The sequence below is a fragment of the Ascidiella aspersa genome, chromosome 1 (assembly GCF_963924565.1).
Source record: "Ascidiella aspersa chromosome 1, kaAscAspe10.2, whole genome shotgun sequence".
Taxonomy (NCBI): domain Eukaryota; kingdom Metazoa; phylum Chordata; class Ascidiacea; order Phlebobranchia; family Ascidiidae; genus Ascidiella; species Ascidiella aspersa.
The window spans coordinates 15806423-15823513 of NC_139447.1; the positions used below are offsets into that span (position 1 = coordinate 15806423).

Consider the following 17091-nt stretch of genomic DNA (forward strand, 5'->3'; position numbering starts at 1 on the left):
CAGTATAACGGTAAATGTTATATTTTTTGTCAAACAACAAAACAGTTAATATTGATTTTTTTTTTCAAAACGCACAGTTTGGACACTAAATTATATTTACACCGTGGTAGCATTCTGTTTTTTGAAAAAAAAGTTTAAACCTACTTTCATATGTTTTAGTGTAGGGTAACGTACCGGGTGCCTTCGCAAACGACTTTTCAACGGAGGTCGTGAATTCTAAAGATATTCTAGATAAATTTAGCCTTGTCTTGAAATTCTAGATAATTTTAGCCTTGTCTTGCTTGCAAGTTGCAACACAGTTAGCCTTTCCGAAGGCACCCGGTATAACGTTATAAGTATTTCGTAATCGTTGTGCTACTCAAGCAGGGCTATGATAATGCCAATGTGGATGCCAGCATAACTTAGTTACGTGCGTGACATTCGTTTTACACTTTGATCGCGGGAATGTAGAATAACAAAAGTACAGTACATAAGCCTTGTATATATTGGCTGCCACCATGGACGCCGAGTTAAATGTGGGGTGCTTCGAGCATAATTTTACGATTTAGGACCCTATAATCAGCGTTATTTCCCATGACAAACAAGGCATGCTACTTTTTTTGCCACATCAATTTATAATTATCACAAGTTATCCTGTATTTTGACGTGACGTGGTTTGATTTAATTATTGCAGTACTACTGTCATTAAGTGCCGTGAAAAGCTTTTTTCCGGCGGAAATCTTCTTTTGGCAGAAAATACGGTACATCATGACTAAATATTTAAGTAGGTCAGATCCTATCTCGTATTTGTAACAACACTTACTTCAATTAAGTTAAATAGCTTCTCATAAAATAGTACTTTTATGTTCGACGAAAAGGTAAAGTGGTATCATAAAGAGCGTTATTTGTTATAAGGAGCGTTATTCGTTTGTCTCAATGTTTTTCTTATTTATTAGGGAATTAAATAATTAAATTCCGCAAGTAAAATAGATTTTACTTATAAAAACGACAAATCGGCGGCATTTTATGGCGGCACATTTTTGGGAAAATTTTAGCACTGGGATAATCGAAAGTCGACCTCTGACTGGCTCTATATTGGCGTTAATCTCTATATCATTATAGAAACCAACCTGTTGTAAAACCAAACTTCCACATTAGGGCAAAACACAACGAAACAGCTGGAATCCGAGCCATCAAAATTACGGACTAAGGTACAAAAACAAAACTCTTCCTCAGGCTGTTCGGTCTGTAAAAATTAACACTTAAAAAGATGTATTTTTTTACAAAACATGTTTACCTTTTACTGATTAGATGTCCTGACAAAAAATATAGTTATAAAACAATAAAACGCATTTGTTATAGACTTTGCCAATATGTGAGGCCTTATATTGTTGCTGTTTTAACAAGGGCCGCATTCTACTTTAATTGTGAGAAAGTATTTGCTCGACCCATTCTATACACAATACGGAATATTACTTTCAGCTACATGTTAAATACACATTCATTTATACACTAACATGGAAATGGTACACTATAATATGCGGTGGTAATCAACAACCAACAGCTTGATGTCTTCCTTCATACAGTTTTAATCACACAAAATCGGGGCATTGCCCGAATGCACATAATATATTGCGCGTATTGCAAAAGGCTGCATAATATTGTTACCGTACAAGTATATACATTTTTTAATCTAGGCAACTCTGGGTATTTCGTCTAGTGTTTTACTAATGCGAGCCACTTCGCACCATGAAAGTCGCACGCGCAGGGCGCAGCAGGTGTCTGGTGAATTCGTCGCTTCCCGAGCTGAACAAAGCAAGCGAATATGAACGAATTCTGTATTTAAGTTTTTCTACCGCTAGATAGGAGTCGATAGCTACAGAGAGCTACAACGATGTCGTAACAATATTTTAGTTTTTTGTCCCCCAATATAAGGCCTCTAGGGGTGCAGTCTCATAAACCTCTTATATGCGCAAATACATACCACTACGTTGTGTCTAACTAATTTAAAAGTTTTACAATATATACTTCTTCTATAAGGCTCCAAACAAAAATCGGTCTGAAACGGACCGAAGTATACCACAGCAAACCAAAAAAGAATAGCGGCAAAAACAAGATATGTCTCGAAAATAAACTTTCGACCCGTATATACAATGTTTTGAGAGTCGACGCATCTATGAAATTCGATATTTCGTTGTTACGTTCACAGCGGCACAGTTAACTTGTTGTCCTATATATGAGCGGTAATCGACATGCTGTCATTTTAATCGCTTTTTAAATATTGAAAACTGTAGATCAAGGTTGTTGAACATGCAAGCCGCATAAATCCAACTAGACTGTTTCGTGCGGCCCGCAAGACCTAAATATTCAAAATACAATTTTTTGTTTTAAGAACTTACATTTTTGCACAATCTGCGCAAATCAGGTATAGGTTTGTTTACCGAAAAGCTCACGAATTTTAACCCACCCATAATGATTACGTTTTGCTTTTCATACCGGTACCATTATTGTCATTATATCATTTCCATTTAAATGGCATTAATTTTACCCTAAATAATTCCTATACACTAATTAAGCCAGTTTGCCTGTGCTACAAAATTACAAAAGAATTGCAAAGTTGTCATTAGTATTGCAGCCTCATTAAAAAATACTTAATAGGTGAATCCATGTTGAACTGTTACAATGAACTTTGCCTTAATGATCCTTATATAGGTACCAACTATATTCTTACAACCTATGGAATTTTTAAAATATCAATACCTTTTAATTAAATCTTAGCTTTACTTGAACAATGGTAGCAAATTAAATAAGCTGAGCGTGCCTTTACACCGAAAAATTGACAATAAATGATTGGAAAAGCAGCGTATACAACAACATAATTATTTAAAAAATATATATATATGTTCACGTCAATCGTGTTTCCGTTGAATGTAAGAATTACTATATAGGTTACACCAGATATTTTGAAACGGGATTAGTCTTAATCGGATCGGACAACGTGGGAGTGGTATTGAAGCTACATTATTATACCACTTGTTATTATTTTCCAATAAACTAAAAGGATATCGGATAAAGCCTATGGGTAACACAGTTAAATAATAAATTGGACCATTTTGGTTAAGCAAAATATCGACTATAAGGCAAGATAAATAAATCGACTAGGCTAGATCATACAAACACAGCTCTTTTTTCAAAGGCTTTGGGCTTTTAAAACAATTGGTTGGCCCGTGAAAATCCAATTGATGATTCAGGGGCGGGTAACAAGGCTATGGTCCCCCCTAAACCATGTTTCTCTAACTTTAACTACATAAATGCAAGAACATCATAGGCCCGCGGGTCACACTTGGCTTACAACTTAAAGATCTTTGGGTTGGCGACTAGCTTACATCTTTTTCAACTTAAAAAATATACATACGGTATAGGAAAAAAGATAAAATGTTTAACAGTTTACCAAATATTAAACGCATTTTACAATAGAAGTGTACACACTATCGTGTTTGACCAGCAAAAAAATACTCAAATCGTATTATTCCCCCGCTGTAGACAGTCTTGGACCATTGGCTATTGTATCTTGAGTGAGACCTATTCAATAACTTTAAATATTTTGTGCTTTATGCGAACCCTTAACGTGACTGCGGTGCAGCCATTCATCTGTGTAGTAAATAAGAAAAATATTTTTAATGACAAAGGTGTAGGGCAGATTAAAGGTATACCGACTACTCGTACAGTTAGCTTGTTTAGTTTTTTTCCATCACAGAAGATGGCAGGTTAGATGGGGGATGAGTAAGTCCAGAGAAGGCTGTTCTGGTCTGGACGACAGACCAGGGCTGCGGAGTCGCTTAAAAATAACCCGAGTCCGACCAAAAATATAAATCCTTGACCTCCGACTCCGGTCAAATGTGCGATTTCGTCGAGTCCCGCGTCCGACCCTGACTGTGCAGTCTACAGCCAGTATTCCGACAATTTACCTAACTAAATATAACGTGTAAATACAGCAATCCACTTATAGGGGTGTCCTATAACTCATTCACTCACAATACATGGCTGGAAAATTTACCACCATATGCTATTCCACCTTAACAATTTCCAGTTGGCGGCCATATCAGTTTTTAAATTAGGTAGGCTACTGCTCATGCGCATGTCGGACTCGTGACTCTGGTAGTTTTACGCGTTTTTACTAGAGTTCTGAGACCGACTCCAGCAAACAAACCGATTATTCCTCGGAATGTTCAGATTACTGTTTCCTACATTCAAAGTTTTACACGTAGGATATATTTCGTAAATGGTCTTATAAAGCAATGTTTTTAACCACCTCACTTGGAAGAGGCCTTTTTTCTTTTTTACATTTTTAGGGACTCATTTTTCAAATACATAAAAAATAGGTACAAATCAGGAGTGGCAACATTGAACTGTACTTATTTACACTACATTGAAATAAATTAACCAATAAAACTCTTTCAACTTCCTGGGATATCAGTCTAAAATTCAGAGAAAGAAATTAGGATGTTTGTCAGGGTACAGTTTTGTTAACAGTTTTGTGTATGTTAAACGTTTTATTAATTCAGTTATGGTTTGCAAATATGTATTGTACTGTCGCTTGCATAATTTAAAAAAACATTTGACTGCCATAACCAATAATGCAGATCCTGTTCATTACTTTTATTCTTATAGTTATTTGTAACCCTGTAACAATACATATTGCACGAGCTGAGGCTTGAATCTTGCTACAAGCAATGTAGGATTTGACAAAACTTATCACACGAACTTTGCTAATATTCGAGATGTGTTGTGTCGTTTTTAGCCAGGTCGCAATCCTCCACGATAACAGCGCCAAACATATTAACAACACTATGTAGACACTAAGGCGCGTAATACATATATCTACAAGTTTCAATTAACCTCAAGTGCGTTATTAACGCCAATTTTTTGTCGTTAAAGAGTTATACAATTTCATATTTATCAACAAGAAGTGCAGTTTCAGTAGAATATTTCACTGGGGAACCGTCGCCACACAACTCTACACCAGAGATCTGAAAAATAAGCGTATTGTTAGATGGTTAAACATACACGGCATCAGAAGCAACATACATGCACAATGTCACTAAACTACACTTTTAAAAGCCAGGTTTAACGGAAAGCCACGAATATTGGAGATCCTAATCAGCAAAAAAATATATGATTTAGACTCGATATCAGCCTGCCAAATCGAATGCTTTATTAAATTTAAATGAGTGATTACTACTAGGTAGAAATTAACCAATACGACCTCCACAAAATTATGACAATTTTCATTCTATTGACTTTATATTTATAATTTTTAAATAATTTTTGAAACACTTAGTTTGTTTAATTGGACTTAATGTTTTACGTCATACATGCACAACGTATTGTTTTCTCTTGAAACTAAACGAAAAATAATTCCAACGAAGCAACAAAATTGAGTCTAAATTAGTATCCACACGATTATTTGGTTAACTTAAAATTTCAGCCACTTCGAAGTTCAAACACATTCATCTATATTTAATTATTGAAAAAATTGTATATCTGCATTTGAAAAATTTTACGTATATTTAAACGTTTGCCAAGATAACTATTTAGCGACATCAATGTGCCTTTACCTGTATATCAGTAAACGACTTTTTGGTGGCGTGAAATGAAACGTTGATAGGATAAAAGTCATCAGGTGAACCGGCAATACTGAATTCCATTGATCCAGTGCTGTTGTTGGCGTCGATAACAGGTAAAGACCTACATTACAATGACATCAGTGGTAAACACAACCCTCTTATGTGTAAATATAATTGACTTTCTATAGCTTTGCTACACTTCAAACTTCCTTAAAATAACAAAGATGATGATAATTCACAGTAGCTTAATTTCCTGGTAAACATATCTGTTAAAATTTTAAACCTTATATAACCTCTTACACAACTGTGTTTCGTGAAGGCGATAAACAAAGATTAGAAAAAAGCTAGCACACAAGCGAAAAGTTTACAAGTCGGTCGGCTGCAGCAACTTAAAGCAGGAACGAAAGAAAGTGTAGTTAACATTTTATGGTTTACCGTGGTTAGAAAATAAATCTAATTTGAACAGGTCTGTAATAGTTTTTTCCTAGTAAAAATGCCGCAGCGTTTTGCATTATATCATTATTGAATTTAGACCATGCTTATTGCTTAGGCCTATGTTTATATGATTGGCAGTTGTTGGATTTTGGAAAAAGAGTGGCAAGGGTTAGGTGTAGTTGATTAGAGGGTTCAGGATTAATGATTGGTATAGAGCAGTGGTTCTTAACCGGGGGACGTAAACAATTTCAAGGGGGTTCATGAGAAAAAAATATTAAACTATTTATTATGATTTTATTGGTTTCATGTTGCGTTTGTTGGTAATTTTGTTAATTTTGCGATTTGCGAACTTTGGGCTACTATGTGTTTATAGTTTTACGTGTTTCGGACAATATTGGCTATTTATTACGGCCGAGTTTGGGCGGTGTTTAGTCAGAACAGTGTGATGTGGTTGATTAAGAACTAAGTTGTGCAAAGGGGGTGGGAACCATGTCACCTTCCCCACAAACTGTTTTTTACCAATTTCAACAAAAAAACTGCGAAAAAATGTTGCGCTTCGCGCGAACCTGTTTTTGTATATCACAAATTGGGGGAAACTCAAGACTTTTTGCCGCCAATTTGTAATGTTATTTCCAGTGTATATAGTCTTTGGATTGTATGTCATCACACCTTTTGAAACACGATTACCGCAATGTTTGAGTTTTGCGCTTCGGGAGACATTTTGACGTGGTTTCTGTGCAACCTTACAAATGTGGAGTCAATGCCTTCACAAGATGTTTGTCACAATCATCTTTGCCATTTTTATGTTGTAGCACTGATATGTAGTCGAAAAACACCGATTTTCTTTTAGTATGATACTAATGTGATATCAGAGTGGGCGCAAGGCACAGGACAGGTACCAAGAGGGGGCGCGGGAGAAAAAAGGTTAAGAACCACTGGTATGGAAGGTTTGAAGTTAGAAGGGTAGAGGTTTTGTGTTAGTATGGTTATGTGGTGATTGGATGGTTTGGGAGTTAAGATGTTAAGGAGTATGGTCATCCTTCAGCTGAAACATATTACCATTGCAGAATGTTTTTTCTGGAATCGTGCTTAAATTCTCCATCCAGATCGGCAACGTTTGGTGCACCAACGCCCGACGGCAAGGGTATGTTGACCACCACGTCAACCAACTCAAGCTCCTCCATCTGAAGTTCATACTCGATGTTCACGTCGCAGCCACCATCAGCATTCTCTGTGGGCCAGCAGTTAACTGAAAACAAAAACCGAACATTTTACTTAGTACGAGTAAGCCGTTAAAGCCTCTGCCCCTCAGTTATTGTTCAGTATAGGCCTGCGCAAGGTTATATTAGCTTGTAAATACATTGCGGTAGCATTAAACTGCTTCGATTAGACCAGCGGTTCGCAAACTGGGGTCCGTACAGCAGCAATCTCAGAGGTACCGCAAGGAGAATTAGTCTTTAAGTTTTTCAAACATTAGGCTTTAGCGAATGTTTTTAAACATTAGTCCAGGTGTCGGGAACCTTTTCAGCTAAGAGAGCCCTAACAGTCAAATATTCTTGGTTGTATTTCCATGAGAGCCATACAATTCATTTAACATCTAGTTATAGGTTGGACACACATCTAGTTATAGGTTACGTATACAAAAACTAGTAAATTGAGCAGGGCCGTTTATTTTGTTCGCAAGGACGGGACATGATTTGCACCAAAAATCAATTAGCTAAGTTTGCACAACTTTGATTACGGAGTTCTGTAGAAAGTATCCTTTTGGACATCAACAAGAGATTAGCGCGAAGCGCCGAAAATTTGCTACTATGTGTAATAAAAAAGTAAATCTAAAGTTGGAAAAACGGTCACGACCGCTTGCAATTTTACTCAGATCATGCTGCGAAGTTATAGATTAGAAGATTTTTCTGCAAGCAAGATTCTATAATCAAAAGAGCCATATGGCGTCACAAAAAGAGCCATAGGCATAGGTTCCCGACCCCTGCATTAGTCTATGTTTTAAACATTATCTGTCATCATTATTGTCTTTAGTTATGCTTTATTATTCGATCATATAGCGTGTTTTATGAGGTCTCTTGTGACATCATAAATCATCTATTTTGCTGTACTACCCGCTATCAACGAATCATTCGCATTAGTTAGAAAGTCGTGAACTTGTGACATTAGAAAGAAGCGTGACTGCACTAGTTTACTAAATGTAACATGGTTCAACTGAACCTTAAACTTTTATAGGGCCGCGAAATATCAAAATAATTGCAACGGGTCAACCAGTCAAATTTTTTAGAAAGTTTGGAAACCGCTACATTAGACCGACTGGGAAAATATTTTAGGTGGGACAGGGGTTTTGAAATTTTAATTGAGTCGTAGCAATTGGGTGGGTTATTTAACAACATGTAACTTGTATTACATTTTGCAAGCTGGACATAATATAGAAGATATAATAAATATTATGACAGTACTGGTGCAGTTGGGTTTGGGACATATCCAGTTCCATTATATTCCTCATGATTTCATTTATAGTTCATTGTAGCAACTTAACTTCAAACAAGCTAAACGCATAGCTTGTGTTTTAGCAACTTGGTAATACTAAACTAAATTCAGTAAAGAAAGCCAAAAAGCAAAAGCTAGTTTAATATACTTGTAAGTGGAAGAAGGCTTTCATCAGTGGTCTGCAGTCTCCATTTAAGAACACCGACATCTTGCTTGAGAGGAAATGGTTTCTCTGAACTCTTTAGTCCAACGGTTCCTTTCGATTGAAATGCTTTTTTGTCAACATTTGGGTGGGTCTTAATAAAACAAAAAAATATATTTTTCAATATAAAAAAGAAGAAAAAAGGAGCTCATGAAAAATGAGACTTTTACTACCACAAACGAAACCTGTGTACCTGTATGGCACAACCCTTGTCATCATTGTTATCAACGTGCAGACGAATACAGCCAAACTGATCGTCTGTTATGCGTAACATGCACATGCCAAAGAGAAGCATGTTTTGTAATCCTCCATCTCTTCCCGCTATTATGCTTAGCTTCTCCTCAATCCGAATGTGCACACTAATGCAAACAAAACAAAAGGAAAGTTGTACATAACATAAAAATAAAAACCATTAATTTTTTTTATAGTACTAGGGAAGAAATATGCTATTTTTACAGCTTGGACTAAAGATAAATTTTATTGATTTTTGACAAGCTTTCACAAAACTGTGTTTAATTAGGTCAAAGTAGAAATTTTTAAATAAGATTATAAAACCCAAATAATAAACAAGAATTCTGATCTTAGTAAAAAGAGAAACAAATTATACTATGTAAGAACATATAAATGTTAAAAATACTGGCTAATCACTAAATCACTAACACAACTTACACAATAGGTAAATTTTGTTTTATTCTTTGTTAAACTAGTTACATTTTTCTATAATCACAAATTAAATTGACCTTTCTGTTAGAGCTGCAGGAACTGAAGTTTTTATGACGTCAGCTTTTTTCGATTTGGCACCAGAAGCTCTGACATTTTCCCCTTCTGAGATTAACTTGTCCACAAACGAGTCTACGTCCTTTGATTTAGCACCAAGTTTCATTGCTTTGCCATGTGTTCTGTTCAAACATAATATGGTAAAATTATTTGTTATTTAATTAGTTGATTTTTACGAAATTGCAAAAGTTTATAGCAAAGTCTAAACCTCGGTTAAAATATTATTAATAAAGTGATATACAATGAACATATATTTCTTTTATTTTTGTTGGAAGGCTGACTTTGAACAACTATTGCTTAAACAGCTTGCTACAGCATTTATACTAACTTAACACTAGTAAAACAATACACCAAACAACGTCCCCAAAATATTGGATTTAACTAGCATAATTTTTTTAACTGTGGGTGGTTGAGGCACAAAACTATAAGACGTATTTTTGGTCAAAGAAAAAAAAATAGAACTAGATGGGGGTGCGGTTGTAGTATATTTTGTCAGGGGGTATATTTTCAGGGCTTAGTGTTTCATTTTTTATTTTTTATTATTATTATTTTTATTTTTTTTTTTTTAAACTTTATATATTGCATTGTATATTTTATATTATATATTATATATTTTATATTTTGTATTGTATATTTTATATTATATATTTTATATTTTGCTTTTTATTTTCCTTAACTTGTTTGTGCAGGCAAAAACAGATATGGGCCGAAAATTTCCCCACTTAACTTATGGCTTTGAAGCGAAAGGGGTTCAAATATGGCGTAGATTTTGGGAAATGATCGAAACTTATATTTGATCAATAAAACTTTACGTAGATAATGCTTACGGCCATGTTCTTACATTTTGGTCAGCTAGCATGTTTAAAAAGCAAATATTTTCATTCTCTGTAAATGATTTAACGTCTATGGTTTGCTATATTTTTTCCAACTTTTACTGGGTAAATTTTTACCATGCCTTGAGACTTTAACTTTGGTCTGAGCAATCACTGTTGAAACAGAGTTTAAATCTTTTGAGCAATATGCAAACACGTTTATGTGCCTAATAAGCCACCTTTTATATTGAAAGTTTTGCCAATTAAAATCCAATAAACGCAATATTTATTTATTTATGACGCCATGTTATGACGTAGCTTTGTAACGTCGTCGCTAAAAATGCGTTAAACTTAAGCTTTTTGTTGCTGAGGCCCTTGTATAATTATATTTGTTTAGGCCTGGTGTTAATATGTTTGAATGGTGCAACAATTACAACAGGTGCTAACAGAGATGTGTACACTGCCTCAAGGATTCGCATTTAAATTTGCGGTGGTAAATTATTTTGTGTTGTAAGAGCAATAGGTTTTTTTACTTAGAGAGGCCTCTTTATAAAACACAAGTCGCATGTGTCTAGTTTTACTAGGCAAGCGACTTCGAACAAAAACGTTGCACGCGCTGGACAATAAGGCACAGCAGGGATGCCAGCAGCCGCCTCATCGCGACGCGAGCTGACTAAAGCAAGTGATATGAAAGCATTCTGTATTGAAGTTTTTCGGCCGCTAGATAGGAGTAGATAGCTGTTATGAACTAAAACGAAAAATAAATTTTCGGCCCATATAATTCTTAATATTTAGAAAACATACATTTTTTGTGGATTATTGCAAACAAACTATAAGAAGTTAAAACAAATGAGCAACATTTTTAGCCTAGAGATTAACACTATTTTTTAGTCAGTCTTAGTTGTAATAAAGCAATTAGCTAGTCAACAAAGCTGTATTGTGAGTGGTCTGGAGTGTTTCTTGTGTTGTGCGCACAGAATTAAAGTTGAGGTCAGTGACCAGCAATGTAAATTTGGCCTGTAGACAGTAGTTTGGCAAGTGCAGCCAAGGCTAACCTTGTCTTTTACTGTTATTGACTGGATTTTTTGCCGATTAAATTTAATCAAGTTTTTTTTGTAAGCAACAAGTTGATATTGCGTGTGTTTCAGTCTACTTCATAGGACATTTACATGGACTAACACAGTGTCTCTTAAAATGGGCAGTAGCGCCACCCTGTGGCCAAGTTAAATAGTTACAAGTAGGAATTGTGAGTATTTTCTTCATTTGGAAGGCTACCAAAAAAATTATATTAAAGCGGTTGATACTTTATTGCTTATAGCTGCAACATGGTTGAGTCAGGTAAAAAGGGATAGCTGAGCACAAACACGCGTTTATAAATGAACAATGGCAAAATAGGAAAAAGGCGATCTGCACGCTTCCATGAACGTGGATGTACACCGGTAGGTTCGGCAACAGGACCCCCCTCCAGTAGCGGGCATGTGTAAAGCTGCGTAGGGTTCCAGTGAAATTCGTCGGAGGAGTCCACACGTGGCCATAGTTAAACGACTATATGCCTAGCGTGTAGCGAGTTCGACTCGCTCTTGAGTACGCCACGTGGGTAACGTAGTTATTAACGCGGGTTGCATCGACGGCAGTAGCGAGCTTGCATGAGCTGTCTTGAGAACGGAATCTTTGAACGGTTTGTGCGACGTTCAAGACGAGCGTGGAAGAGCTAGTACCAAATGCGGGTAGGCTAGCTTCCATTAGCGGTCTTAAGAACGGAACCCTGCGGATTGGTGCAACGTTCAAGACTAGCATGAAAGCAGTAGCGGCCTTTCCAATGGAATATCCTCCGGCATGTGTTGAAGCCAAGAGTGTGCAAAAAAGAAAACGTCTTAAGTAGAGGGCAACTACTCCCTCCGAAACATGTTTTTCTGTTGGCCCGAGAAAACGTGTTAATGAACAAAAAGTCGCGCTGGTAAATCCTACCGGGAACGGGTAGAAAATTGAAGTAAAGAACGCTGCGTCTTGGTTGTCCGATCAATAGGCAAGTTGAATACTGAAGTTGCGCTGAACGTTCTGCTGGGAAAGAGTAACAACTAAAGCAAAGAGCATTGCGTTTTGGTAGTCCCAAAAGCGAAGGCATGTTGATTGGCTGCTGCGCTGCGAGTTCCTATCGGGAAAGCACCGATGCCCAAAGCAAGCGTTCATCTATTGCGTTGTTGCTGAATTAGCCGAAATCCTAACTGTATACCCAGAACGTAGACAGCTTTGCAGAAAAGGCGAAACACATGCAACCAACGTTCCTTTGACTCGGTTGTTGGAAGTTCTTCTTTGACCTTCAAAAATCGTTTTGAAGATGCGGGCTCACCAGTAAAGCGGTTGATACTTTATTGCTTATAGCTGCGACATGGTTGAGTCAGGTAAAAAGGGATAGCTCAGCACAAACACGCGTTTATAAATGAACAATGGCAAAATAGGAAAAAGGCGATCTGCACGCTTACAGGTTATAGTTTTTGTTTACACCAGTAAGAGATCAAGAGCCTTATTTCTTCCTTGCACATAATTTGTTAACTCAAGAGCCACACAACAATTTGCTGATGATAGTGACCATCACACATAAAAAAATACATTTGGCTCATGAGCCACTGCTGCCTAAGCCTGTGGCACTATGCAATGTATTTTATCATAATTGCTCAGTAATGTTGTTGTGTGACAATGGCATTATCACTTTATGGATGCATAAAATTGCTGATTGTCATACTTTATATCGAAAGGTTGAATTGTAGGCAGTCGCAGCATGTGGTTACAACCACTTACAAGCAAAATTAGATGGGGGTGCGGCTGTTGTATTTTTATCAGGGGGTATACTTTTAGTTTGTGTCAGTGGGACAGTATAAATAGCGTTACATTCCAGGGAAACTTTGAAATATTATTAATTTGACTTTGGTTTGTGGTTTAGTATATATGTTGCATTTTATATAGTTTCCTTAACTTGTTTCTGCAAGCAAAAACAGATAAGGGTTGAATATTTCCCTAAGGAATATATGAACCTTGACATGTTTAGGCGATACACAAGGCTATTAACAAGTAGGGACATGCTAAAGTACAACCCTGGGACCTGGGGGTGCACAAGTTTTTCTTACTCCAACACTGTTAAGGTTAGTTCACACTTTTAAATAATTTTTGCACCAATTTTTTTGTTTTTTTAGCTAATTCTTTGGCCGAAATAGTTGCCAAGTCACCATCATTCTGCATACTAGTTCACGGTACTGTATATTTAAAAATACAAACAAATTTACTAAAATACAGAAAAAGATGAATACTTTAAAATCTGAAATGACCTTATATAATGTGTAGGTAATTTCAAATGAAAATAAAACATTACCTGGTAAATGATGACTTTGGCTTAGTCGGTTCTGGAGCAATGGTCTGGGCGGTTACCTCGGACTTCATTCCTTCCATTCCATAAGAACGAACGCCTAGACAACAATTTAAATGTTAGTATTTTCCTGCATGTTATTAACTTTTAAGACAACAATGGTTTAAATCAAAAAAAAAACACCACAAACCAGACATTCTTGGATTCCCTCGATTGGCATCTCTTCGCATTTGCTGAAGCTCCTTTGCCTTACGACGCATTGTTGCTTTTGTTTCATCCTCCTGACTCTAAATAATAATGTTACACCTGTTAGCCCCACATCTTGAAGTTCAATAAAAACAACAAAATAACACTTTTGCTTTTAGTGAAACAAGCAAATCAATTGGTGCAATTTGAGGTAAGGTAGGATATTTAATTATTTTGTATTACAACTGGTTGTTGTGTAATTTATACATATCCAAAATAATAGTAGATACAACAGAGTTTACATTAAAAATATATTTATAAGGCATTGGTCATCTGATGTTTGTAAAACTCATACTTAGGTTGTGCTTAAAAAAATTTTGTAACCATTAAATGGCAACTCAAAGTTTACCTTTCTAACTGCTTTGAAAACCTTTTCTTCATGAGAGTCCATTTCAGTAAATGTTCTGATCTGAGCCAGATTAACACTCTCTCTATATCCAAGGGCGACTACTTCATCAAATGCAAAAATTAACTCAAAAGCATGATCCTGAACGTCTGTTTCATCAATCACTCTGCAGTATTCAGGAATCTACAAAGGAAACAAAAAATGCAAATGATATTGAAGTAATAATAACAAAAAGATGTAAATGACCAGAGATTACAATTGGATATAAAGAGAGGTTGTAAGCAAATAAGTATTGCAATGCTTACCACTCTTGAGAATAGTCGTAATGTTTCCAAGTCCTCCAGAATGTTGCTATTCTTTGTGGTAATAAGAAGCATGTACATTTTTTCCAATGGTTGATACACATAGCGAACAGATTCTGTTTCCACAAAAGTGTGTTGCTTTCCTAAAAAAAAATACATAAATAAAGAGTAACACATTTGTGTTGTTTAGTTTTGGTATTTAAAATTAAACAAACCAATCTGACTTGATATTGGATGAAATTTTGACTCAGCAGTCAAGCAAGTGTCAACCAATCAGCACTTACCTGGGGAATTTACATGTTGGCATACTGTCTGCAAATTGTAACTCTAACTATTTTTGTAAACAGTGATTAGTGAACACTGCACACATACCGCAAATTATTAACTGAATTATATTTTCCTGTGACACTTCATAATAACATGATAACTCACTAAGGACAACTTTTACATCCCTAATAATTGCATACAGCAAGAAAATCATACTTTGCTCTAGTAAACTGATTTAAAAATAAAAAGAATAAAGTGGACAGTTATGGAGCCATAAGCTAGCCATATTGAGTGTGTTTTAAGATATGAAATTCTAAAAAAGTCTGACAATGCTTTAATTTTTTAGACAGAACTTATTTTGATCACAACATCTGCAAAAAATAAGGGTGAACCATCAGAAATGGATGATAGCCTGCAAGCAGGGCGGATATTCAAGGTGTTCATTTTGTGCTGTTATATATAGACCAGATAGTAATATCATAACATGAGACAAGGGTGAATGGAATCTGGAGATATATGCTATAGGGGTAAACAAAACTAAAAAAGTTTAAGCACTGCATTAAATCGCGCCTGATCGTCACAGTTAGACCACCTTTTAGGAGAATCTGCGTTAGTTTACAATGACGTTGTTATACAAACACCGCATATTAGTGCAGACAGTGTACAGCCAAGTACTTTAACGGTGTCTGACTTAACATTTTAAGTTAAAACTTAACACAAGAAAAAAGAAGAACTTTCTATTTACCCAAGGTGTAGGGCCACTTAGTACAAATTTTAGGCATAAGTAAAAATATAATGCCATTTGAATATTTAGCCCAGTGCTTTTCAACTGGGTGTGTTCTGCACCTCAGGGTGTACTACAAAAAGGGCGGACCACACTGATGGGGTGTACTGGGGAGTACAACAAGGCAATGATCAGGTATCAGAATAAATAAACAGGTTTATTACCACTTATCAGACTGAATGGAGTATACAATACATGGAACGACATGTATTTAGGCATACATAGCTTGTAAGATACTATATTCTATTTGTGACATCATAACCAAATATTTCTCTTGATAATCGTTATTGTAAGGTACCAACTAGTTCTTCATAACGGTGTATAGTTCTTTTTGAAGTAAAACAAGGTGCATGTTTCTGGAAGTTCAGTGCATTGGGTGTACTGTTCCAAAAAAGGTTGACAACTACTTATTTAGCCCACTCATGGGAACAACATCAGTAGTCATTTACCAGTTAAAAATAAACTGTTACTAACTCCACTGAACCTGGTCAACACCTGGTATTTCAACTAGTAAAATATAAAATAAAAACAGATAAACGAAAAAAATTCTTGAGAAATAGTAATTTGGGCACTATTCTATTTACACCTATCTAAAATAAAAGTCATTTGGGCCCTTTTTTAGTAGCGCATATCTCAAATAAAACAAGTTTAGGTCATTTTTTGTCTTTGTAGTTCAAATAAAACTAATATGGACAATTTTTAGATTGTGTGTAGCTTAAATAAATTAATTTGGGGGTGATTCTTCCAGTCTGGGTGTAAATAATATTGGTGGTACCTAAGGAGGAAATTACCTGTATTCATTAGCTTAGGAAAAGCTGCCAATAAGCCTTCAATCCTTGAGCGTGTCATTTCAACAAATTGTCGTGAAATTATGGCACGGCCATTTTTACTGCACACTGCTGCCGCAAGAAGGACCTATTAAACATTAATAACAAATAACATTACATCTGAACAACGCACCTAACTAATCATGCAAATAATATGAGCTACATATTTTAAAAGTCCAACTTTATTTACCATATCTGTTTGATTGGAGTCTTTGCAGAAAGTAATAAACAAGAAAGTAGTTGGTGTTAGCCAAGCAAATCAGTTTTAAATTTTTTTATTCCTGGTGAACATAAAATTAATGATTCTTTTAAAACAGCGCTTGAACTTCCTAATAATTATTTATAAAAAAACCTTGCTAAATTTTAACAACAATGATCTTGGTCACGTCAATAATAAACTGCCCAAATTACCTAATGATAGTGCTTATAAAGTTGTGTACAGGGTGGCTTTTAATAAATGTTATGTATATTACAGAAAACATTCTTTAAACAACATTATCAATTTATTTTTAATGCAATAATCGTTTTTTATTGCATTAATTTATGATTTAAGAGCATGTCACTAAACAACATGGAATGTGGTGAACCGGGAATGACTTAATAATAAGTTCTAACTTATAAACAACTTAACTT

The 17091-nt window shown here is 35.6% G+C and overlaps 1 protein-coding gene across 2 annotated transcripts; it reads right to left on the reverse strand.

The window, feature by feature from the left end:
- Positions 1–4623: 4623 nt before the first annotated feature.
- Positions 4624–16741, reverse strand: LOC146168034 (coatomer subunit delta-like). Of its 2 annotated transcripts, none has more exons than XM_083390999.1 (12): positions 16649–16741; positions 16423–16546; positions 14587–14723; positions 14282–14461; positions 13877–13973; positions 13693–13786; positions 9477–9635; positions 8930–9095; positions 8683–8830; positions 7101–7290; positions 5598–5727; positions 4624–5009 (listed from the first exon to the last, which is right to left on the reverse strand). In XM_083390999.1, the coding sequence occupies exons 1-12, from the start codon at positions 16649–16651 to the stop codon at positions 4920–4922; spliced, it is 1518 nt and encodes a 505-aa protein (XP_083247125.1). In that variant the 5' UTR covers positions 16652–16741; the 3' UTR covers positions 4624–4919. The 2 variants fall into 2 exon arrangements, with proteins under 2 accessions (XP_083247125.1, XP_083247124.1); XM_083390998.1 differs by having other exon boundaries at positions 14584–14723.
- Positions 16742–17091: the final 350 nt, after the last annotated feature.